Source organism: Salmo salar, chromosome ssa02 (assembly GCF_905237065.1).
Source record: "Salmo salar chromosome ssa02, Ssal_v3.1, whole genome shotgun sequence".
NCBI classification, from domain to species: Eukaryota; Metazoa; Chordata; class Actinopteri; order Salmoniformes; family Salmonidae; genus Salmo; species Salmo salar.
Genome location: NC_059443.1, coordinates 8,887,080 through 8,910,131, shown reverse-complemented (window position 1 = coordinate 8,910,131; position 23,052 = coordinate 8,887,080). Strand labels below are relative to the sequence as shown.

Genomic DNA, 23,052 nt, shown 5'->3' with positions numbered 1-23,052 from the left:
CCTATTTCGTCTTTCATTCACCCACGTGGGTATAACCAATGAGGAGATGGCACGTGGGTACCTGCTTCTATAAACCAATGAGGAGATGGGAGACGCAGGACTTGCAGCGCGATCTGCGTCAGAAATAGAACTGACTTCTATTTTAGCCCTTGGCAACGCAGATGTTCGTTGGTGCGCGAGCAGTGGGTGCCATAATTGAATAATATAGATTTCTAAATGTATTTGTATTTATTTTAGTCAGGCTGTTAGTGTGTGTGTGTATGTGTCGTTAGACATCTCCCTCCACAGCTAATCCGACATCTCATTAAAGCTCACTGGCTGATTTCACATGAATCACTCACTGGCACCCAGTTCTCTATGGTCCCTGGTCAGAAGTAGTGCACTATGAAGGGAACAGGGTGCCATTTGGAATGCATACATCATGTGCACTTTATCTGCTGTGATATCCACCATATTTCTATCTGTGGTGTGTGATTGGTCAGACACCACGGTAGCTACATACTTGGAGAAGAAGCCTGGGCCCGTATTCACAACTCCTTTTAAATCACAATGACCTGATCCTAAATTAGTACTCCTACTCTGAGACGCTTTGTGAATACCCAGATCTTGTGGAATGACGTTGATGAGAAACAATGTAAATACGGCCCCAGATCTTGTGGAATGACATTGATCAGGAATGGTGTGCTGGCTGGCTGGTGATACACTGCACACACGACACACACACACATAGTCATTCATGCATTTTCATTCAGTTAAGTGTTTCCTCCTTCCTCCTGTACATTAATATCCTCCTCCTATTCCTCCTGTACATTCATATCCTCCTCCTATTCCTCCTGTACATTAATATCCTCCTCCTATTCCTCCTCTACATTAATATCCTCCTCCTATTCCTCCTCTACATTAATATCCTCCTCCTATTCCTCCTGTACATTAATATCCTCCTCCTATTCCTCTTCTACATTAATATCCTCCTCCTATTCCTCCTCTACATTAATATCCTCCTCCTATTCCTCCTCTACATTAATATCCTCCTCCTATTCCTCCTGTACATTAATATCCTCCTCCTATTCCTCCTTCCTCCTCTACATTAATATCCTCCTCCTATTCCTCCTGTACATTAATATCCTCCTCCTATTCCTCCTGTACATTAATATCCTCCTCCTATTCCTCCTCTACATTAATATCCTCCTCCTATTCCTCCTCTATATTAATATCCTCCTCCTATTCCTCCTGTACATTAATATCCTCCTCCTATTCCTCTTCTACATTAATATCCTCCTCCTATTCCTCCTCTACATTAATATCCTCCTCCTATTCCTCCTCTACATTAATATCCTCCTCCTATTCCTCCTGTACATTAATATCCTCCTCCTATTCCTCTTCTACATTAATATCCTCCTCCTATTCCTCCTCTACATTAATATCCTCCTCCTATTCCTCCTCTACATTAATATCCTCCTCCTATTCCTCCTGTACATTAATATCCTCCTCCTATTCCTCCTCTACATTAATATCCTCCTCCTATTCCTCCTTCCTCCTCTACATTAATATCCTCCTACTATTCCTCCTTCCCCCTCTACAATAATATCCTCCTCCTATTCCTCCTTCCCCCTCTACAATAATATCCTCCTCCTATTGTCACGACTTCTACCGAAGTCGGGTCCTTTCCTTGTTCGGGCGGCGCTCGGCGCTCGGCGTCGCCGATCTTCTAGCCATCATCGATCCACTTTTCATTTTCCACTTGTTTTGTCTTGTTTTCCTCACACCTGGTTTCAATCCCCTCAATCACTTGTTGTGTATTTAACCCTCTGGTCCCCCCATGTCTTTGTGTGGGATTGTTTATTGTTTGATGTATGCGCACGTTAGACTGGTTGCGCTGGGTTATGTCAACCCGTATTGTATTTCGTGTTCGTTGTGCCGTGTGTTTTTGTTCGCCTAAATAAAAGGATCCGTTTGCTACCCATTTACGCATACCTGACAGAATCCCACACCACCACATGGAGTCAGCAGGAGCAGGTACCTATGGTAGCGGAGTTGAGGAGCGCGTCCAGGAGCACACGGCGTTGATTCACCATCTCGGCACCGCCATGGACCGCGTCGTCCAGACGATGGACCGCTGGGAGAGACAGGAAGTTCCTCCAGCACCTCCACCAGCACAACAGGGGTTCCCACTATTCGTCCCTCCTGTACCCGGTCCCAGTGGGATGCGTCTCGCCCTTCCCGGGGAGCATGATGGGACGGCGGCACGGTGCCAGGGTTTTCCTCGCATTCCCAGCATAAGGCGCTCGTCGATTCAGGCGCGGCTGGGAATTTTATTGACAGAGCATTCGCCCATAGGTTAGGGATCCATATTGTTCCAGCGGTTAGGCCTTTCCCAGTTCACGCTCTGGATAGTCGACCATTAGGGTCCGGGTTAATTAGGGAAGCTACCATCCACCTGGGCATGGTGACGCAGGGGGGTCACGAGGAGAGAATCAGTCTCCTGCGTTTCCCGTGGTACTAGGCCTTCCCTGGTTAGCTCGTCATGACCCCACCATTTCATGGCAACAGAGGGCTCTCACGGGGTGGTCGCGAGAGTGCTCAGGGTGGTGTTTATGGGTTTCCGTTGGTGCTCCTACGGTGGAAAGTCCAGACCAGGTCTCCACTGTGTGCATTCCCCCCGAATATGCCGATTTGGCTCTCGCCTTCTCCAAAAGAAGGCGACTCAATTACCACCCCATCGACGGGGGATTGTGTGATAAATCTCCTGGTTGACGCTGCACTTCCCAGGAGTCACCGTGTATCCCCTGTCACAGGCGGAGACGGTGGCTATGGAAACATATGTTGACTATCGAGGTCTAAACCAGATCACGGTGAGGTACAGTTACCCGCTACCGCTCATCGCCACAGCACGTCCAGGAGCACACGGCGATTGAGTCAATGCACGGGACGCGCTTCTTCACCAAATTAGATTTCAGGAGCGCTTACAACCTGGTGCGTATCCGGGAGGGAGACAAGTGGAAGACGGCGTTCAGTACCACCTCAGGGCATTATGAGTACCTCGTCATGCCGTACGGATTGATGACTGCTCCATCAGTCTTCCAAGCCTTTGTAAACGAGATTTTCAGGGTCCCTGGAGGCTTTTCTATTGATCAGGGAAGAGCTGTACATGATCCATCTGTGGCACCATAGGGGCTGGGGTGTGTGTGTGTGTGTGTGTGTGTGTGTGTGTGTGTGTGTGTGTGTGTGTGTGTGTGTGTGTGTGTGTGTGTGTGTGTGTGTGTGTGTGTGTGTGTGTGTGTGTGTGTGTGTGTGTGTGTCTGTGCATGTACTCATGAATGTGTGATCTCACTTGGTCACAGAGACCGTGTGACAGTACTGCCTTGGTTTACTGGAATACTAACCATACGTTAGTCACCTTCCCCACGCTGTCTGGCCAGGCTTTGTGTGGTTATTTATGGAGCCAAGTAGGAACTCTATGATGACAGAGAGATGCTTTCAAAGGAACGTGGTGTGTGTGTGTGTGTGTGTGTGTGTGTGTGTGTGTGTGTGTGTGTGTGTGTGTGTGTGTGTGTGTGTGTATATGTATGACTGGAAATCCCTATGACACAGCTATTCAATAACAGGGTTTGAGACCTGAGGCCTTCCATCCGTTCATTTGACTTTAATAGGCACTTCAGACATAGTCATTTTATTTGATAAAGGGTTGAGTTCAGGTCAGACACACTGATTGTCTCACTCAGAAAATATAGGACCTCTTGTAACTGCGTCATTGCCTTTCATTTTAATAACATTATCTTAAGATAAGATATTCACTGCCTCAGTAGTCTCTTCTGTCATGTTCTAGCGCAGGGCTCTATAAAGCTGTTCCTGGAGAGATATCCTCCTGTAGGTTTTAACTCCAACTCTGTTCCTGGAGAGAAACCATCCTGTAGGTTTTAACTCCTATCCTGTTCCTGGAGAGCTACCCTCCTGTAGGTTTTAACTCCAACCCTGTTCCTGGAGAGCTACCCTCCTGTAGGTTTTAACTCCAACCCTGTTCCTGGAGAGATACCCTCCTGTAGGTTTTAACTCCAACACTGTTCCTGGAGAGATATCCTCCTGTAGGTTTTAACTCCAACCCTGTTCCTGGAGAACTACCCTCCTGTAGGTTTTAACTCCAACCCTGTTCCTGGAGAGCCTCCCTCCTGTAGGTTTTAACTCCAACCCTGTTCCTGGAGAGAAACCATCCTGTAGGTTTTAACTCCAACCCTGTTCCTGGAGAACTACCCTCCTGTAGGTTTTTACTCCAACCCTGTTCCTGGAGAGCTACCCTCCTGTAGGTTTTAACTCCAACCCTGTTCCTGGAGAGTTACCCTCCTGTAGGTTTTAACTCCAACCTTGTTCCTGGAGAGCTACCCTCCTGTAGGTTTTAACTCCAACCCTGTTCCTGGAGAGCTACCCTCCTGTAGGTTTTAACTCCAACCTTGTTCCTGGAGAGCTACCCTCCTGTAGGTTTTAACTCCAACCTTGTTCCTGGAGAGCCACCCTCCTGTAGGTTTCCACTCCAACCCTGTCTACTACGCAACTAAGACATCAGGTAGGATTGTCTTAGTTACAGTAGTAGACAGTCATAAGGTAGGATTGTCTTAGTTACAGTAGTAGACAGCTCATCAGGTAGGATTGTCTTAGTTACAGTAGTAGACAGCTCATCAGGTAGGATTGTCTTAGTTACGGTAGTAGACAGCTCATCAGGTAGGATTGTCTTAGTTACAGTAGTAGACAGCTCATCAGGTAGGATTGTCTTAGTTACAGTAGTAGACAGCTCATCAGGTAGGATTGTCTTAGTTACAGTAGTAGACAGCTCATCAGGTAGGATTGTCTTAGTTACAGTAGTAGACAGCTCATCAGGTAGGATTGTCTTAGTTACAGTAGTAGACAGCTCATCAGGTAGGATTGTCTTAGTTACAGTAGTAGACAGCTCATCAGGTAGGATTGTCTTAGTTACAGTAGTAGACAGCTCATCAGGTAGGATTGTCTTAGTTACAGTAGTAGACAGCTCATCAGGTAGGATTGTCTTAGTTACAGTAGTAGAGACAGCTCATCAGGTAGGGTTGTCTTAGTTACAGTAGTAGACAGCTCATCAGGTAGGATTGTCTTAGTTACAGTAGTAGACAGCTCATCAGGTAGGATTGTCTTAGTTACAGTAGTAGACAGCTCATCAGGTAGGATTGTCTTAGTTACAGTAGTAGACAGCTCATCAGGTAGGATTGTCTTAGTTACAGTAGTAGACAGCTCATCAGGTAGGGTTGTCTTAGTTACAGTAGTAGACAGCTCATCAGGTAGGATTGTCTTAGTTACAGTAGTAGACAGCTCATCAGGTAGGATTGTCTTAGTTACAGTAGTAGACAGCTCATCAGGTAGGATTGTCTTAGTTACAGTAGTAGAGACAGCTCATCAGGTAGGATTGTCTTAGTTACGGTAGTAGACAGCTCATCAGGTAGGGTTGTCTTAGTTACAGTAGTAGAGACAGCTCATCAGGTAGGATTGTCTTAGTTACAGTAGTAGACAGCTCATCAGGTAGGATTGTCTTAGTTACAGTAGTAGACAGCTCTAGCAGATAAAATGGAAACTAGTAAATATCTCTAGCAGATAAAATGGAAACTAGTAAATATCTCTAGCAGATAAAATGGAAACTAGTAAATATCTCTAGCAGATGAAATGGAAACTAGTAAATATCTCTAGCAGATAATATGGAAACTAGTAAATATCTCTAGCAGATTTAAATGGAAACTAGTAAATATCTCTAGCAGATAAAATGGAAACGAGTAAATATCTCTAGCAGATTTAAATGGAAACTAGTAAATATCTCTAGCAGATAAAATGTAAACTAGTAAATATCTCTAGCAGATAAAATGGAAACTAGTAATTATCTCTAGCAGATTTAAATGGAAACTAGTAAATATCTCTAGCAGATTTAAATGGAAACTAGTAAGTATCTCTAGCAGATAAAATGGAAACTAGTAAATATCTCTAGCAGATTTAAATGGAAACTAGTAAATATCTCTAGCAGATAAAATGGAAACTAGTAAATATCTCTAGCAGATAAAATGGAAAACATGTACGATAGGAAATCCTCATAGCCTCCCACTACAACACTACCAGTGGCTGACTGTCTCATGAAAAGGGCCAGAAGTTTTCCCCATTCAACAACCTCACCAGACAAAACTCTGGACCTTCAATTTGAAAACCATAACTATAACTTAAGTTTGTTCCTGGTCAGGACAGGTGGTTAGAAAAGTCTCTCTTTAGAATTTAGAAGAATATAATTACTTAATTGTTCCTGGAAGGAATTTCAGTAGAACTAACTTTAGTGGTGAAGATAAAGGGGTATCCTTCCCTTTACATTCTGATTGGGCCACATTGTAGCCGTTGCATCTACACATGGTAGTAAAATGTGACTCTTATCTGTCCACTGGGCCAGCATTTTGACCATATGTCCTGCTCCATCAATGTATGCAAATGTATTTAAGACACATCTTAATGCCATAAGTCAATGATTGTAGAATCAGGATGATTTAAATGGTTTCAGTGACCAGAGCCGTCTACACTTGGAAGATATCCAGATACAATACGTGTCTGACTATCTCCAGAGGTGGTCAGTAAGATCTGATCTCAGTCAGGTGGTCAGGGTTAGGGCCAGGGTTAGGGCCAGGGTTAGGGTCAGGGTTAGAGTCAGGGTTAGGGCCATGGTTAGAGTCAGGGTTAGGATCAGGGTTAGAGTCAGGGTTAGAGTCAGGGTTAGGGTCAGGGTTAGGGTCAGGGTTAGGGTCAGGGTTAGAGTCAGGGTTAGGGTCAGGGTTAGAGTCAGGGTTAGGGCCATGGTTAGAGTCAGGGTTAGGGCCATGGTTAGAGTCAGGGTTAGGGCCATGGTTAGAGTCAGGGTTAGGGTCAGGGTTAGGGCCAGGGTTAGAGTCAGGGTTAGGGCCATGGTTAGAGTCAGGGTTAGGGTCAGGGTTAGAGTCAGGGTTAGGGCCAGGGTTAGAGTCAGGGTTAGGGCCATGGTTAGGGCCAGGGTTAGGGCCATGGTTAGAGTCAGGGTTAGGGTCAGGGTTAGAGTCAGGGTTAGGGCCATGGTTAGAGTCAGGGTTAGGGCCATGGTTAGAGTCAGGGTTAGGGCCATGGTTAGAGTCAGGGTTAGGGTCAGGGTTAGGGCCATGGTTAGAGTCAGGGTTAGGGCCAGGGTTAGAGTCAGGGTTAGGGTCAGGGTTAGGGCCAGGGTTAGGGCCATGGTTAGGGTCAGGGTTAGGGCCATGGTTAGAGTCAGGGTTAGGGCCATGGTTAGAGTCAGGGTTAGGGTCAGGGTTAGAGTCAGGGTTAGGGTCAGGGTTAGGGTCAGGGTTAGAGTCAGGGTTAGGGCCATGGTTAGAGTCAGGGTTAGGGCCAGGGTTAGGGTCAGGGTTAGGGTCAGGGTTAGGGCCAGGGTTAGGGCCATGGTTAGGGTCAGGGTTAGGGCCATGGTTAGAGTCAGGGTTAGGGCCATGGTTAGAGTCAGGGTTAGGGTCAGGGTTAGAGTCAGGGTTAGGGCCAGGGTTAGAGTCAGGGTTAGGGCCATGGTTAGAGTCAGGGTTAGGGCCATGGTTAGAGTCAGGGTTAGGGCCATGGTTAGAGTCAGGGTTAGGGTCAGGGTTAGAGTCAGGGTTAGAGTCAGGGTTAGGGTCAGGGTTAGGGCCAGGGTTAGAGTCAGGGTTAGGGCCAGGGTTAGGGTCAGGGTCAGGGTCAGGGTTAGGGTCAGGGTTAGGGTCAGGGTTAGAGTCAGGGTTAGGGCCATGGTTAGAGTCAGGGTTAGGGCCATGGTTAGAGTCAGGGTTAGGGCCATGGTTAGAGTCAGGGTTAGGGCCATGGTTAGGGTCAGGGTTAGGGTCAGGGTTAGGGCCAGGGTTAGGGCCATGGTTAGGGTCAGGGTTAGGGCCAGGGTTAGGGTCAGGGTTAGGGCCAGGGTTAGGGCCAGGGTTAGGGTCAGGGTTAGGGTCAGGGTTAGGGCCAGGGTTAGGGTCAGGGTTAGGGTCAGGGTTAGGGTCAGGGTTAGGGCCAGGGTTAGGGTCAGGGTTAGGGCCAGGGTTAGGGCCATGGTTAGGGTCAGGGTTAGGGTCAGGGTTAGGGCCAGGGTTAGGACCAGGGTTAGGGTCAGGGTTAGGGCCAGGGTTAGGGTCAGGGTTAGGGCCAGGGTTAGGGCCAGGGTTAGGGTCAGCAGAAGGACAGAGACGAGTGGAGATTGGGGAGGAAAGGGGAGACCAGGAAGCAAATCCCAGTAAGCAGAGTTAGGAAATGTGTGTGTGTGTGTGTGTGTGTGTGTGTGTGTGTGTGTGTGTGTGTGTGTGTGTGTGTGTGTGTGTGTGTGGAGATGGAGCCTGGGTTTGACTACAGGACAGGGACAGGCAGGGGGTGTCAGGTGACCGTCAGGCCCACTGTCTGTGAAACCCCAGAGACTGTAGCCTACTAGGCATGAAGCCGTGGAGGAGGAAGCTGGGTAATGTGATTAACCTTGGTGTGTATCCGAGTAGCAGCCCTACAGACTGCATGACTGATGTGAGACTGGACTGGATTGAACTGGACTGGGCTGGACTAGTATGGGCTGAGCAGGGCTGGACTGTGCTGAACTGGGCTGGACTGGGCTGAACTGGACTGGGCCGGTATGAGGCTGGGGCTGGTGGGAGATGCTGTATAATGCTGTATACTCTGGGAGAGGATTACCCACAGAATTAAACCTATTATATAGCCTATATTATATATAATACAGTATACGGTATATATCTCTATGGTAACATCACACTCACCTGGTCACACACCCGTCACACACACACGCTGTTACTTGGTGAGACACACGTGGTTTGTGTTCCAAATGGTACCCTATTCCCTACATAGTGCACTACTCTTGACTAGGACCCCATAGGGCTCTGTTCAAAAGTAGTGCAATATACTATATAGGGAATAGGGTTCCATTTGGGATGCAACCTTGGCCCCCGGCTGTATAGAGTTCCTGACTGACTGACTCCAGGGTGTTTAGTGGTTAACATGTCATGTGATCCAGTGGAAATGAACCAGTCAGTCTTCATACTATCTCATCCCAGACAGACAGACAGACGCTCACACAGACAGGCAGACCTACAGACAGCATACTAAGACAAAATAATATATATATGGCACATCAATGCGAGCTGTGGCAAGAAGGTTTGCTGTGTCTGTCAGCGTAGTGTCCAGAGCATGGAGGCGCTACCAGGAGACAGGCCAGTACATCAGGAGACGTGGAGGAGGCCGTAGGAGGGCAACAACCCAGCAGCAGGACCGCTACCTCCGCCTTTGTGCAAGGAGGAGCAGGAGGAGCACTGCCAGAGCCATGCAAAATGACCTCCAGCAGGCCACAAATGTGCATGTGTCTGCTCAAACGGTCAGAAACAGACTCCATGAGGGTGGTATGAGGGCCCGACATCCACAGGTGGGGGTTGTGCTTACAGCCCAACCCGGTGCAGGACGTTTGGCATTTGCCAGAGAACACCAAGATTGGCAAATTCGCCACTGGCACCCTGTGCTCTTCACAGATGAAAGCAGGTTCACACTGAGCACGTGACAGACGTGACAGAGTCTGGAGATGCCGTGGAGAACATTCTGCTGCCTGCAACATCCTCCAGCATGACCGGTTTGGCGTTGGGTCAGTCATGGTGTGGGGTGGCATTTCTTTGGGGGGCCCCACAGCCCTCCATGTGCTCGCCAGAGGTAGCCTGACTGCCATTAGGTACCGAGATGAGATCCTCAGACCCCTTGTGAGACCATATGCTGGTGCGGTTGGCCCTGGGTTCCTCCTAATGCAAGACAATGCTAGACCTCATGTGGCTGGAGTGTGTCAGCAGTTCCTGCAAGAGGAAGGCATTGATGCTATGGACTGGCCCGCCCGTTCCCCAGACCTGAATCCAATTGAGCACATCTGGGACATCATGTCTCGCTCCATCCACCAACGCCACGTTGCACCACAGACTGTCCAGGAGTTGGCGGATGCTTTAGTCCAGGTCTGGGAGGAGATCCCTCAGGAGACCATCCGCCACCTCATCAGGAGCATGCCCAGGCGTTGTAGGGAGGTCATACAGGCACGTGGAGGCCACACACACTACTGAGCCTCATTTTGACTTGTTTTAAGGACATTACATCAAAGTTGGATCAGCCTGTAGTGTGGTTTTCCACTTTAATTTTGAGTGTGACTCCAAATCCAGACCTCCATGGGTTGATAAATTGGATTTCCATTGATTCTTTTTGTGTGATTTTGTTGTCAGCACATTCAACTATGTAAAGATAAAAGTTTTTAATAAGATTATTTCATTCATTCAGATCTAGGATGTGTTATTTTAGTGTTCCCTTTATTTGTTTGAGCAGTGTATATATATATATTTGAAGTCGGAAGTTTACATACACTTAGGTTGGAGTCATTAAAACTCGTTTTTTAAACACTCCACACATTTCTTGCTAACAAACAATAGTTTTGGGAAGTCGGTTAGGACATCTACTTTGTGCATGACACAAGACATTTTTCCAACAATTATTTACAGACAGATTATCCCACTTATAATTCACTGTGTCTCAATTCCAGTGGGTCAGAAGTTTACATACACTAAGTTGACTGTGCCTTTAAACAGCTTGGAAAATTCCAGAAAATGATGGCTTTAGAAGCTTCTGATAGGCTAATTGACATCATTTGAGTCAATTGGAGGTGTACCTGTGGATGTATTTCAAGGCCTACCTTCAAACTCAGTGCCTCTTTGCTTGACATCATGGGAAAATCAAAAGAAAGTCTGGTTCATCCTTGGGAGAAATTTCCAAACGCCGGAAGGTACCACCGTCATCTGTACAAACAATAGTACGCAAGTAGAAACACCATGGGACCACGCAGCCATCATACCGCTCAGGAAGGAGACACGTTCTGTCTCCTAGAGATGAACGTACTTTGGTGCGAAAAGTGCAAATCAATCCCAGAACAACAGCAAAGGACCTTGTGAAGATGCTGGAGGAAAAGTATCTATATCCACAGTAAAACAAGTCCTATATCGACATAACCTGAAAGGCCGCTCAGCAAGGAAGAAGCCACTGCTCCAAAACCGCCATAAAAAAGCCAGACTACGGTTTGCAACTGCACATGGGGACAAAGATCGTACTTTTTGGGGAAATGTCCGCTGGTCTGATGAAACAAAAATAGAACTGTTTGGCCATAATGACCATCGTTATGCTTGTTTGGAGGAAAAAGGGGGAGGCTTGCAAGCCGAAGAACACCATCCCAACCGTGAAGCACGGGGGTGGCAGCATCATGTTGTGGGGGTACTTTGCTGCAGGAGGGACTGGTACACTTCACAAAATAGATGGCATCATGAGGAAAGAAAATTATTTGGATATATTGAAGCAACATCTCAAGACATCATTCAGGAAGTTAAAGCTTGGTCGCAAATGGGTCTTCTAAATGGACAATGACCCCAAGCATACTTCCAAAGTTGTGGCAAAATGGCGTAAGGACAACAAAGTCAAGGTATTGGAGTGGCCATCACAAAGCCCTGACCTCAATCCTATAGAAAATTTGTGGCAGAACTGAAAAAGTGTGTGCAAGCAAGGAGGCCTACAAACCTGACTCAGTTACACCAGCTCTGTCAGGAGGAATGGGCCAAAATTCACCCAACTTATTGTGGAAAGCTTGTGGAAGATTGATTGGAACTCCAGTGAGATTGATTGGAACTCCAGTGAGATTGATTGGAACTCCAGTGACATTGATTGGACCTCCAGTGAGATTGATTGGAACTGATTGATTGGAACTCCAGTGAGATTGATTAGAACTCCAGTGAGATTGATTGGAACTCCAGTGAGATTGATTGGAACTCCACTGAGATTGATTGGAACTTCAGTGAGATTGATTGGAACTCCACTGAGATTGATTGGCCCCACATTCAGTAGCACCTGTGTTCTTTTAGCATCAGTAAAGCATGTTGCATTGATTGCCTGCTGTATGTTACCTTGTGAACTGACGGTATAATTTACAGTTACCTTAGTTCACCAGGTTGTTTATCATCCTCACAACGACACACTGTCACACACACACACACACACACACACACACACACACACACACACACACACACACACACACACACACACACACACACACACACACACACACACACACACACACACACACACACACACACACACACACACACACACACACACACACACACACACACACACACACACTGTGAAGCTCATCTACTGATACACACCAAAGACAGTAGTCTATTTTTCACCTTAGTTGCCAGTGCCAGTCAGTGTGTGATGTGATATTTATTCACCACTATCCTGTATGATCAAGCGGTAATTATTGCACATTAATATTATTTTCTATTTTACTTTAATATGGGGTGCACAAGTGTCTGTTCATCACACTGTATGTACGTTGATGAATGTTGACAGTCCATACTGTTGGACCATGACTCACCAGCACAGTGAATCACAGGCTTCGTCCCAAATGGGCCCCTATTCTCTTTTGACCCTCTGGTCAAACGTAGTGAACAATTTGGAGAATAGGGTTCCATTTGGGACACAGACGCAGCTAAAAGGAAGCTCTCTGTCAGAACAACATATCTCTCGCTCAGAGTGGTTGTGGTTCCCAGTGAGACTAAGGAGCTTCGAAGCTTTTTAGGACTTCAGTTCTCCCTTCATCTGATATGTGAACTCTCTCTTTAACAGTGACCTTAAAAACGTTTTTGCATTTGAATTTGCTATGTATGCACAATAGTTATTAGCTAAATCGTGCCAATTAAAGGTTCCTAAAGATCAATAATATCTCTCTCTCCCTCTCCAATCCCCCTCCTCTCTCTCTCTGTCTCTGTCTCTCTGTTCTCTCTCTCTCTCTCTCTCTCTCTCTCTCTCTCTCTCTCTCTCTCTGTCTCTCTCTCTCTGTCTCTCTCTCTCTCTCTCTCTGTCTCTCTCTCTCTCTCTCTCTGTCTCTCTCTCTGTCTCTCTCTCTCTCTGTCTCTCTCTCTCTGTCTCTCTCTCTGTCTCTCTCTCTCTCTCTGTCTCTCTCTCTGTCTCTCTCTCTCTCTGTCTCTCTCTCTCTGTCCCTCAGTGAGGGGATGTTCTAGATGGACAAGGTTGCAGCGCCTCACTGACCCAGAGAAGCCCAAGTCCCAAGGAGAGAGGATCCTCAAGCCCCAGGGAGACGGCCTGGCCTGCAGGGGCAGGGAGAGAGGATCCTGAAGCCCCAGGGAGACGGCCTGGCCTGCAGGGGCAGGGAGAGAGGATCCTGAAGCCCCAGGGAGACGGCCTGGCCTGCAGGGGCAGGGAGAGAGGATCCTGAAGCCCCAGGGAGACGGCCTGGCCTGCAGGGGCAGGGAGAGAGGATCCTGAAGCCCCAGGGAGACGGCCTGGCCTGCAGGGGCAGGGAGAGAGGATCCTGAAGCCCCAGGGAGACGGCCTGGCCTGCAGGGGCAGGGAGAGAGGATCCTGAAGCCCCAGGGAGACGGCCTGGCCTGCAGGGGCAGGGAGATGGGCTCAGAGGAGAGGAGTTCAGCCATGTCTCACAAGATCTCTTCCCCCTCACACAGCAACAGCAGCTCCTCCTCCAAACACGACAGCCGACAGGTAACACCGACCACACACACACACTCATTAATGTCACACACACACACCGCTGTAACGCTGAAGTTCACCGTTACAGCGAGATTGAAATGTAAATCTCCAGGCGTTAGCGGAGACTGTATTCACGTCTCAATCTGAAAGGACCTTTACATCTGCATCACGTGATCTGTAACGTCAATCTGAAAGGACCTTTACATCTACATCACGTGATCTGTAAGGCTTCAGGGATCCAGACTGAATAGAGACTAGAGTGTAGTAAGCTGTTGAATTACTGTACTACAGACCTCCCTCCCTTAAAGACTTCCCTCTCTCCCTTATATAGCCCTCCCTCCCTTAAAGACTTCCCTCTCTCCCTTATAGAGCCCTCCCTCCCTTAAAGACTTCCCTCTCTCCCTTATAGAGCCCTCCCTCCCTTAAAGACTTCCCTCTCCCCCTTATAGAGCCCTCCCTCCCTTAAAGACTTCCCTCTCTCCCTTATATAGCCCTCCCTCCCTTAAAGACCTCCCTCTCTCCCTTATAGAGCCCTCCCTCCCTTAAAGACCTCCCTCTCTCCCTTATAGAGACCTCCCTGCCTTAAAGACTTCCGTCCCTCCCTTATAGAGCCCTCCCTCCCTTAAAGACCTCCCTCTCTCCCTTATAGAGCCCTCCCTCCCTCAAAGACTTCCCTCTCTCCCTTAAAGACTTCCCTCTCTCCCTTATAGAGCCCTCCCTCCCTTAAAGACTTCCCTCTCTCCCTTATAGAGCCCTCCCTCCCTTAAAGACCTCCCTCTCTCCCTTATAGAGCCCTCCCTCCCTTAAAGACCTCCCTCCCTCCCTTATAGAGCCCTCCCTCCCTTAAAGACCTCCCTCTCTCCCTTATAGAGCCCTCCCTCCCTCAAAGACTTCCCTCTCTCCCTTAAAGACTACCCTCTCTCCCTTATAGAGCCCTCCCTCCCTTAAAGACTTCCCTCTCTCCCTTATAGAGCCCTCCGTCCCTTAAAGACCTCCCTCTCTCCCTTATAGAGCCCTCCCTCCCTTAAAGACTTCCCTCCCTCCCTTATATAGCCCTCCCTCCCTTAAAGACCTCCCTCCCTCCCTTATAGAGCCCTCCCTCCCTTAAAGACCTCCCTCTCTCCCTTATAGAGCCCTCCCTCCCTCAAAGACTTCCCTCTCTCCCTTAAAGACTACCCTCTCTCCCTTATAGAGCCCTCCCTCCCTTAAAGACTTCCCTCTCTCCCTTATAGAGCCCTCCGTCCCTTAAAGACCTCCCTCTCTCCCTTATAGAGCCCTCCCTCCCTTAAAGACTTCCCTCCCTCCCTTATATAGCCCTCCCTCCCTTAAAGACCTCCCTCTCTCCCTTATAGAGCCCTCCCTCCCTTAAAGACTTCCCTCTCTCCTTATATAGCCCTCCCTCCCTTAAAGACCTCCCTCTCTCCCTTATATAGCCCTCCCTCCCTTAAAGACTTCCCTCTCTCCCTTATAGAGCCCTCCCTCCCTTAAAGACCTCCCTCTCTCCCTTATAGAGCCCTCTCTCCCTTAATGACTTCCCTCTCTCCCTTATAGAGCCCTCCCCCTTAAAGACTTCCCTCTCTCCCTTATATAGCCCTCCCTCCCTTAAAGACTTCCCTCTCTCCCTTAAAGACCTCCCTCTCTCCCTTAAAGACTTCCCTCTCTCCCTTATAGAGCCCTCCCTCCCTTAAAGACCTCCCTCTCTCCCTTATAGAGCCCTCCCTCCCTTAAAGACTTCCCTCCCTCCCTTAAAGACCTCCCTCTCTCCCTTAAAGACTTCCCTCTCTCCCTTATAGAGCCCTCCCTCCCTTAAAGACTTCCCTCTCTCCCTTAAAGAGCCCTCCCTCCCTTAAAGACCTCCCTCTCTCCCTTATATAGCCTTCCCTCCCTTAAAGACTTCCCTCTCTCCCTTAAAGACTTCCCTATCTCCCTTATATAGCCCTCCCTCCCTTAAAGACTTCCCTCTCTCCCTTAAAGACCTCCCTCTCTCCCTTAAAGACTTCCCTCTCTCCCTTATAGAGCCCTCCCTCCCTTAAAGACCTCCCTCTCTCCCTTATAGAGCCCTCCCTCCCTTAAAGACTTCCCTCTCTCCCTTAAAGACCTCCCTCTCTCCCTTAAAGACTTCCCTCTCTCCCTTATAGAGCCCTCCCCGTTAAAGACTTCCCTCTCTCCCTTAAAGACCTCCCTCTCTCCCTTAAAGACTTCCCTCTCTCCCTTATAGAGCCCTCCCTCCCTTAAAGACTTCCCTCCCTCCTTTATAGAGCCCTCCCTCCCTTATAGAGCCCTCCCTCCCTTAAAGACCTCCCTCTCTCCCTTATAGAGCCCTCCCTCCCTTAAAGACTTCCCTCTCTCCCTTAAAGACTTCCCTCTCTCCCTTAAAGACCTCCCTCTCTCCCTTAAAGACTTCCCTCTCTCCCTTATAGAGCCCTCCCTCCCTTAAAGACCTCCCTCCCTCTCTTATATAGCCCTCCCTCCCTTAAAGACTTCCCTCTCTCCCTTAAAGACCTCCCTCTCTCCCTTAAAGACTTCCCTCTCTCCCTTATAGAGCCCTCCCTCCCTTAAAGACTACCCTCTCTCCCTTAAAGACCTCCCTCTCTCCCTTAAAGACTTCCCTCTCTCCCTTATAGAGCCCTCCCTCCCTTAAAGACTTCCCTCCCTCCCTTATATAGCCCTCCCTCCCTTAAAGACCTCCCTCTCTCCCTTATAGAGCCCTCCCTCCCTCAAAGACTTCCCTCTCTCCCTTAAAGACTTCCCTCTCTCCCTTATAGAGCCCTCCCTCCCTTAAAGACTTCCTCCCTCCCTCCCTTATAGAGCCCTCCCTCCCTTAAAGACTTCCCTCCCTCCCTTATATAGCCCTCCCTCCCTTAAAGACTTCCCTCCCTCCCTTATAGAGCCCTCCCTCCCTTAAAGACTTCCCTCTCTCTCTTATAGAGCCCTCCCTCCCTTAAAGACTTCCCTCTCTCCCTTAAAGACCTCCCTCCCTTAAAGACCTCCCTCTCTCCCTTAAATACTTCCCTCCCTCCCTTATAGAGCCCTCCCTCCCTTAAAGACTTCCCTCCCTCCCTTATATAGCCCTCCCTCCCTTAAAGACTTCCCTCTCTCCCTTATATAGCCCTCCCTCCCTTAAAGACTTCCCTCCCTCCCTTAGAGCCCTCCCTCCCTTAAAGACCTCCCTCTCTCCCTTATAGAGCCCTGCCTCCCTTAAAGACTTCCCTCTCTCCCGTATAGAGCCCTCTCTCCCTTAAAGACTTCCCTCCCTCCCTTATAGAGCCCTCCCTCCCTCAAAGACCTCCCTCCCTTCCTTATAGAGCCCTCCCTCCCTCAAAGACCTCCCTCCCTCCCTTAAAGACTTCCCTCTCTCCCTTAAAGAGCCCTCCCTCCCTTAAAGACCTCCCTCTCTCCCTTATATAGCCTTCCCTCCCTTAAAGACTTCCCTCTCTCCCTTAAAGACTTCCCTCTCTCCCTTATATAGCCCTCCCTCCCTTAAAGACTTCCCTCTCTCCCTTAAAGACCTCCCTCTCTCCCTTAAAGACTTCCCTCTCTCCCTTATAGAGCCCTCCCTCCCTTAAAGACCTCCCTCTCTCCCTTATAGAGCCCTCCCTCCCTTAAAGACTTCCCTCTCTCCCTTAAAGACCTCCCTCTCTCCCTTAAAGACTTCCCTCTCTCCCTTATAGAGCCCTCCCCCTTAAAGACTTCCCTCTCTCCCTTAAAGACCTCCCTCTCTCCCTTAAAGACTTCCCTCTCTCCCTTATAGAGCCCTCCCTCCCTTAAAGACTTCCCTCCCTCCCTTATAGAGCCCTCCCTCCCTTATAGAGCCCTCCCTCCCTTAAAGACCTCCCTCTCTCCCTTATAGAGCCCTCCCTCCCTTAAAGACTTCCCTCTCTCCCTTAAAGACCTCCCTCTCTCCCTTAAAGACTTCCCTCTCTCCCTTATAGAGCCCTCCCTCCCTTAAAGACCTCCCTCCCTCTCTTATATAGCCCTCCCTCCCTTAAAGACTTCCCTCTCTCCCTTAAAGACCTCCCTCTCTCCCTTAAAGACTTCCCTCTCTCCCTTATAGAGCCCTCCCTCCCTTAAAGACTACCCTCTCTCCCTTAAAGACCTCCCTCTCTCCCTTAAAGACTTCCCTCTCTCCCTTATAGAGCCCTCCCTCCCTTAAAGACTTCCCTCCCTCTCTTATATAGCCCTCCCTCCCTTAAAGACCTCCCTCTCTCCCTTATAGAGCCCTCCCTCCCTCAAAGACTTCCCTCTCTCCCTTAAAGACTTCCCTCTCTCCCTTATAGAGCCCTCCCTCCCTTAAAGACTTCCCTCTCTCCCTTATAGAGCCCTCCCTCCCTTAAAGACTTCCCTCCCTCCCTTATATAGCCCTCCCTCCCTTAAAGACTTCCCTCCCTCCCTTATAGAGCCCTCCCTCCCTTAAAGACTTCCCTCTCTTTCTTATAGAGCCCTCTCTCCCTTAAAGACCTCCCTCCCTTAAAGACCTCCCTCTCTCCCTTAAATACTTCCCTCCCTCCCTTATAGAGCCCTCCCTCCCTTAAAAACTTCCCTCCCTCCCTTATATAGCCCTCCCTCCCTTAAAGACTTCCCTCTCTCCCTTATATAGCCCTCCCTCCCTTAAAGACTTCCCTCCCTCCCTTAGAGCCCTCCCTCCCTTAAAGACCTCCCTCTCTCCCTTATAGAGCCCTGCCTCCCTTAAAGACTTCCCTCTCTCCCGTATAGAGCCCTCTCTCCCTTAAAGACTTCCCTCCCTCCCTTATAGAGCCCTCCCTCCCTCAAAGACCTCCCTCCCTTCCTTATAGAGCCCTCCCTCCCTCAAAGACCTCCCTCCCTCCCTTAAAGACTTCCCTCTCTCCCTTATAGAGCCCTCCCTCCCTTAAAGACTTCCCTCCCTCTCTTATATAGCCCTCCCTCCCTTAAAGACTTCCCTCTCTCCCTTAAAGACCTCCCTCTCTCCCTTAAAGACTTCCCTCTCTCCCTTATAGAGCCCTCCCCCCTTAAAGACTTCCCTCTCTCCCTTAAAGACCTCCCTCTCTCCCTTAAAGACTTCCCTCTCTCCCTTATAGAGCCCTCCCTCCCTTAAAGACTTCCCTCCCTCTCTTATATAGCCCTCCCTCCCTTAAAGACTTCCCTCTCTCCCTTAAAGACCTCCCTCTCTCCCTTAAAGACCTCCCTCTCTCCCTTAAAGACCTCCCTCTCTCCCTTAAAGACTTCCCTCCCTCCCTTATAGAGCCCTCCCTCCCTCAAAGACCTCCCTCCCTTCCTTATAGAGCCCTCCCTCCCTCAAAGACCTCCCTCCCTCCCTTAAAGACTTCCCTCTCTCCCTTATAGAGCCCTCCCTCCCTTAAAGACTTCCCTCCCTCTCTTATATAGCCCTCCCTCCCTTAAAGACTTCCCTCTCTCCCTTAAAGACCTCCCTCTCTCCCTTAAAGACTTCCCTCTCTCCCTTATAGAGCCCTCCCCCCTTAAAGACTTCACTCTCTCCCTTAAAGACCTCCCTCCCTCCCTTAAAGACTTCCCTCTCTCCCTTATAGAGCCCTCCCTCCCTTAAAGACCCCTCCCTCCCTCCCTTAAAGACCTCCCTCTCTCCCTTATAGAGCCCTCCCCCTTAAAGACTTCCTCTCTCCCTTAAAGACCGCCCTCCCTCCCTTAAAGACTTCCCTCTCTCCCTTATAGAGCCCTCCCTCCCTTAAAGACTTCCCTCCCTCTCTTATATAGCCCTCCCTCCCTTAAAGACTTCCCTCTCTCCCTTAAAGACCTCCCTCTCTCCCTTAAAGACTTCCCTCTCTCCCTTATAGAGCCCTCCCTCCCTTAAAGACCTCCCTCTCTCCCTTATAGAGCCCTCCCTCCCTTAAAGACTTCCCTCTCTCCCTTATAGAGCCCTCCCTCCCTTAAAGACTTCCCTCTTCTAAGAGCCCTCCCTCCCTTAAAGACTTCCCTCTCTCCCTTATATAGCCCTCCCTCCCTTAAAGACTTCCCTCTCTCCCTTATAGAGCCCGCCCTCTCTCCCTTAAAGACTTCCCTCTCTCTCTTATATAGCCCTCCCTCCCTTAAAGACTTCCCTCTCTCCCTTAAAGACCTCCCTCTCTCCCTTAAAGAGCCCTCCCTCCTTAAAACTTCCCTCTCCCTTATAGAGCCCTCCCTCCCTTAAAGACTTCCCTCCCTCCCTTATAGAGCCCTCCCTCCCTCAAAGACCTCCCTCCCTCCCTTATAGAGCCCTCCCTCCCTCAAAGACCTCCCTCTCTCCCTTATAGAGCCCTCCCTCCCTTAAAGACTTCCCTCTCTCCCTTATAGAGCCCTCCCTCCCTTAAAGACCTCCTTCCCTCCCTTAAAGACCTCCCTCTCTCCCTTACAGAGCCCTGCCTCCCTTAAAGACTTCTCTCTCTCCCTTATAGAGCCCTCCCTCCCTTAAAGACTTCCCTCCCTCCCTTATAGAGCCCTCCCTCCCTTAAAGACCTCCCTCTCTCCCTTATAGAGCCCTCCCTCCCTTAAAGACTTCCCTCTCTCCCTTATAGAGCCCTCCCTCCCTTAAAGACTTCCCTCTCTCCCTTATAGAGCCCTCCCTCCCTTAAAGACTTCCCTCTCTCCCTTAAAGACCTCCCTCTCTCCCTTAAATACTTACCTCCCTCCCTTATAGAGCCCTCCCTCCCTTAAATACTTACCTCCCTCCCTTATAGAGCCCTCCCTCCCTTAAAGACTTCCCTCTCTCCCTTAAAGACCCTCCCTCCCTTAAAGACTTCCCTCTCTCCCTTAAAGACCTCCCTCTCTCCCTTAAAGACTTCACTCTCTCCCTTATAGAGCCCTCCCTCCCTTAAAGACTTCCCTCTCTCCCTTATAGAGCCCTCCCTCCCTTAAAGACTTCCCTCTCTCCCTTAAAGACCTCCCTCTCTCCCTTAAAGACTTCCCTCCCTCCCTTATAGAGCCCTCCCTCCCTTAAAGACCTCCCTCCCTCCCTTAAAGACCTCCCTCTCTCCCTTATAGAGCCCTCCCTCCCTTAAAGACTTCCCTCTCTCCCTTATATAGCCCTCCCTCCCTTAAAGACTTCCCTCTCTCCCTTATAGAGCCCTCCCTCCCTTAAAGACCTCCCTCTCTCCCTTATAGAGCCCTCCCTCTCTCCCTTAAAGACTTCCCTCTCTCCCTTATAGAGCCCTCCCTCCCTTAAAGACCTCCCTCCCTCCCTTAAAGACCTCCCTCTCTCCCTTATAGAGCCCTCCCTCCCTTAAAGACCTCCCTCTCTCCCTTATAGAGCCCTCCCTCCCTTAAAGACTTCCCTCTCTCCCTTATAGAGCCCTCCCTCCCTTAAAGACCTCCCTCTCTCCCTTATAGAGCCCTCCCTCCCTTAAAGACTTCCCTCTCTCCCTTATATAGCCCTCCCTCCCTTAAAGACTTCCCTCTCTCCCTTATAGAGCCCTCCCTCCCTTAAAGACCTCCCTCTCTCCCTTATAGAGCCCTCCCTCCCTTAAAGACTTCCCTCTCTCCCTTATAGAGCCCTCTCTCCCTTAAAGACCTCCCTCTCTCCCTTATAGAGCCCTCCCTCCCTTAAAGACCTCCCTCTCTCCCTTATAGAGCCCTCCCTCCCTTCACGACTTCCCTCCCTCCCTTAAAGACTTCCCTCCCTCCCTTATATATCCCTCCCTCCCTTAAAGACCTCCCTCCCTTAAAGACTTCCCTCCCTCCCTTATAGAGCCCTCCCTCCCTTAAAGACTTCCCTCCCTCCCTTATATAGCCCTCCCTCCCTTAAAGACTTCCCTCTCCCCCTTATATAGCCCTCCCTCCCTCCCTCCCTTAAAGACTTCCCTCTCCCCTTATATAGCCCTCCCTCCCTCCCTCCCTTAAAGACTTCCCTCTCCCCTTATATAGCCTCCCTCCCTCCCTCCCTTAAAGACTTCCCTCTCTCCCTTATAGAGCCCTCCCTCCCTTAAAGACTTCCCTCCCTCCCTTATAGAGCCCTCCCTCCCTTAAAGACTTCCCTCCCTCCCTTATAGAGCCCTCCCTCCCTTAAAGACTTCCCTCTCCCCTTATATAGCCCTCCCTCCCTCCCTCCCTTAAAGACTTCCCTCTCTCCCTTATAGAGCCCTCCCTCCCTTAAAGACTTCCCTCTCCCCTTATATAGCCCTCCCTCCCTTAAAGACCTCCCTCCCTCCCTTAAAGACCTCCCTCCCTCCCTTATAGAGCCCTCCCTCCCTTAAAGACTTCCCTCTCCCCCTTATATAGCCCTCCCTCCCTTAAAGACCTCCCTCTCTCCCTTAAAGACCTCCTTCCCTCCCTTAAAGACCTCCTTCCCTCCCTTAAAGACTTCCCTCCCTCTCTTATATAGCCCTCCCTCCCTTAAAGAGCCCTCTCTCCCTTAAAGACCTCCTTCCCTCCCTTAAAGACTTCCCTCTCTCCCTTATATAGCCCTCCCTCCCTTAAAGACTTCCCTCTCTCCCTTATATAGCCCTCTCTCCCTTAAAGACTTCCCTCCCTTAAAGACCTCCTTCCCTCCCTTAAAGAGCCCTCTCTCCCTTAAAGACCTCCCTCCCTCCCTTAAAGAGCCCTCTCTCCCTTAAAGACCTCCCTCCCTTAAAGACCTCCCTCCCTCCCTTAAAGACCTCCCTCCCTCCCTTAAAGACCTCCCTCCCTCCCTTAAAGACCTCCCTCCCTCCCTTAAAGACCTCCCTCCCTCCCTTAAAGAGCCCTCTCTCCCTTAAAGAGACCTCCTTCCCCTAAAAAACTACTTATGTGGTATCAGTATTTGTCAGAAACGTTTATTCTGCAGTCAGAATTGATTACATTGTATAACTACTTTAGGATAATTTTTGTCATAAAGTCAGTCTCGTCCAAAATTGAGTTTTGTACTTGAGTATGTCACAACGTAAATGAAGGTTGGGTTTATTTCAAACCTGACCACATGCCCACAGCTGGCAGCACACAAGTACTCAGCAATTCGGAGTGCAGCTGCACGCGCCCCGATTGTAATGCCGGTGGTAAATGTGGTTTCACTTTGGATATCCCTATGGAGCTAGTTAGGGACCATCGGTATATTACACAATGAACTGCACGTGTGTGTGTGTGTGTGTGTGTGTGTGTGTGTGTGTGTGTGTGTGTGATGAGGGTGCGTGCTTAACTACTGTTGTGATCAGCACTTGAGAGAGAGAGAGAGACAGAAACTCAAACAACCACTCCTATCTCGTCTGTCTCCTGCTGTCTCTCTCACTCTCTCTCTCTCTCTCTCTCTCTCTCTCACTGTCTCTCTCTTCCTCATATCTCTCCCCCTCTTGCTCATCTCTCTCTCCCCCTCTTCCTCATCTCTCTCTCAATTCAATTCAATTCAATTCAATTCAATTTGCTTTATTGGCATGACGTAACAATGTACATATTGCCAAAGCTTACTTTGGATATTTACAATATGAAAATAATAAGAATCAAAATTGTCAACGGGACAACAGTAACAACAATAACCAAGGG

General features: G+C 49.3%; 1 protein-coding gene across 1 annotated transcript in view; it reads left to right on the top strand.

The window, feature by feature from the left end:
• The window catches only part of LOC123727807 (oxysterol-binding protein-related protein 3-like), a 142,205-nt gene that overhangs the window by 45,672 nt on the left and 73,481 nt on the right, over positions 1–23,052 (top strand). Inside the window, 1 exon segment of the mRNA XM_045697150.1 lies at positions 13,112–13,626. Within this exon segment, the coding sequence (XP_045553106.1) occupies positions 13,531–13,626 (96 nt within the window). The 5' untranslated portion in view covers positions 13,112–13,530.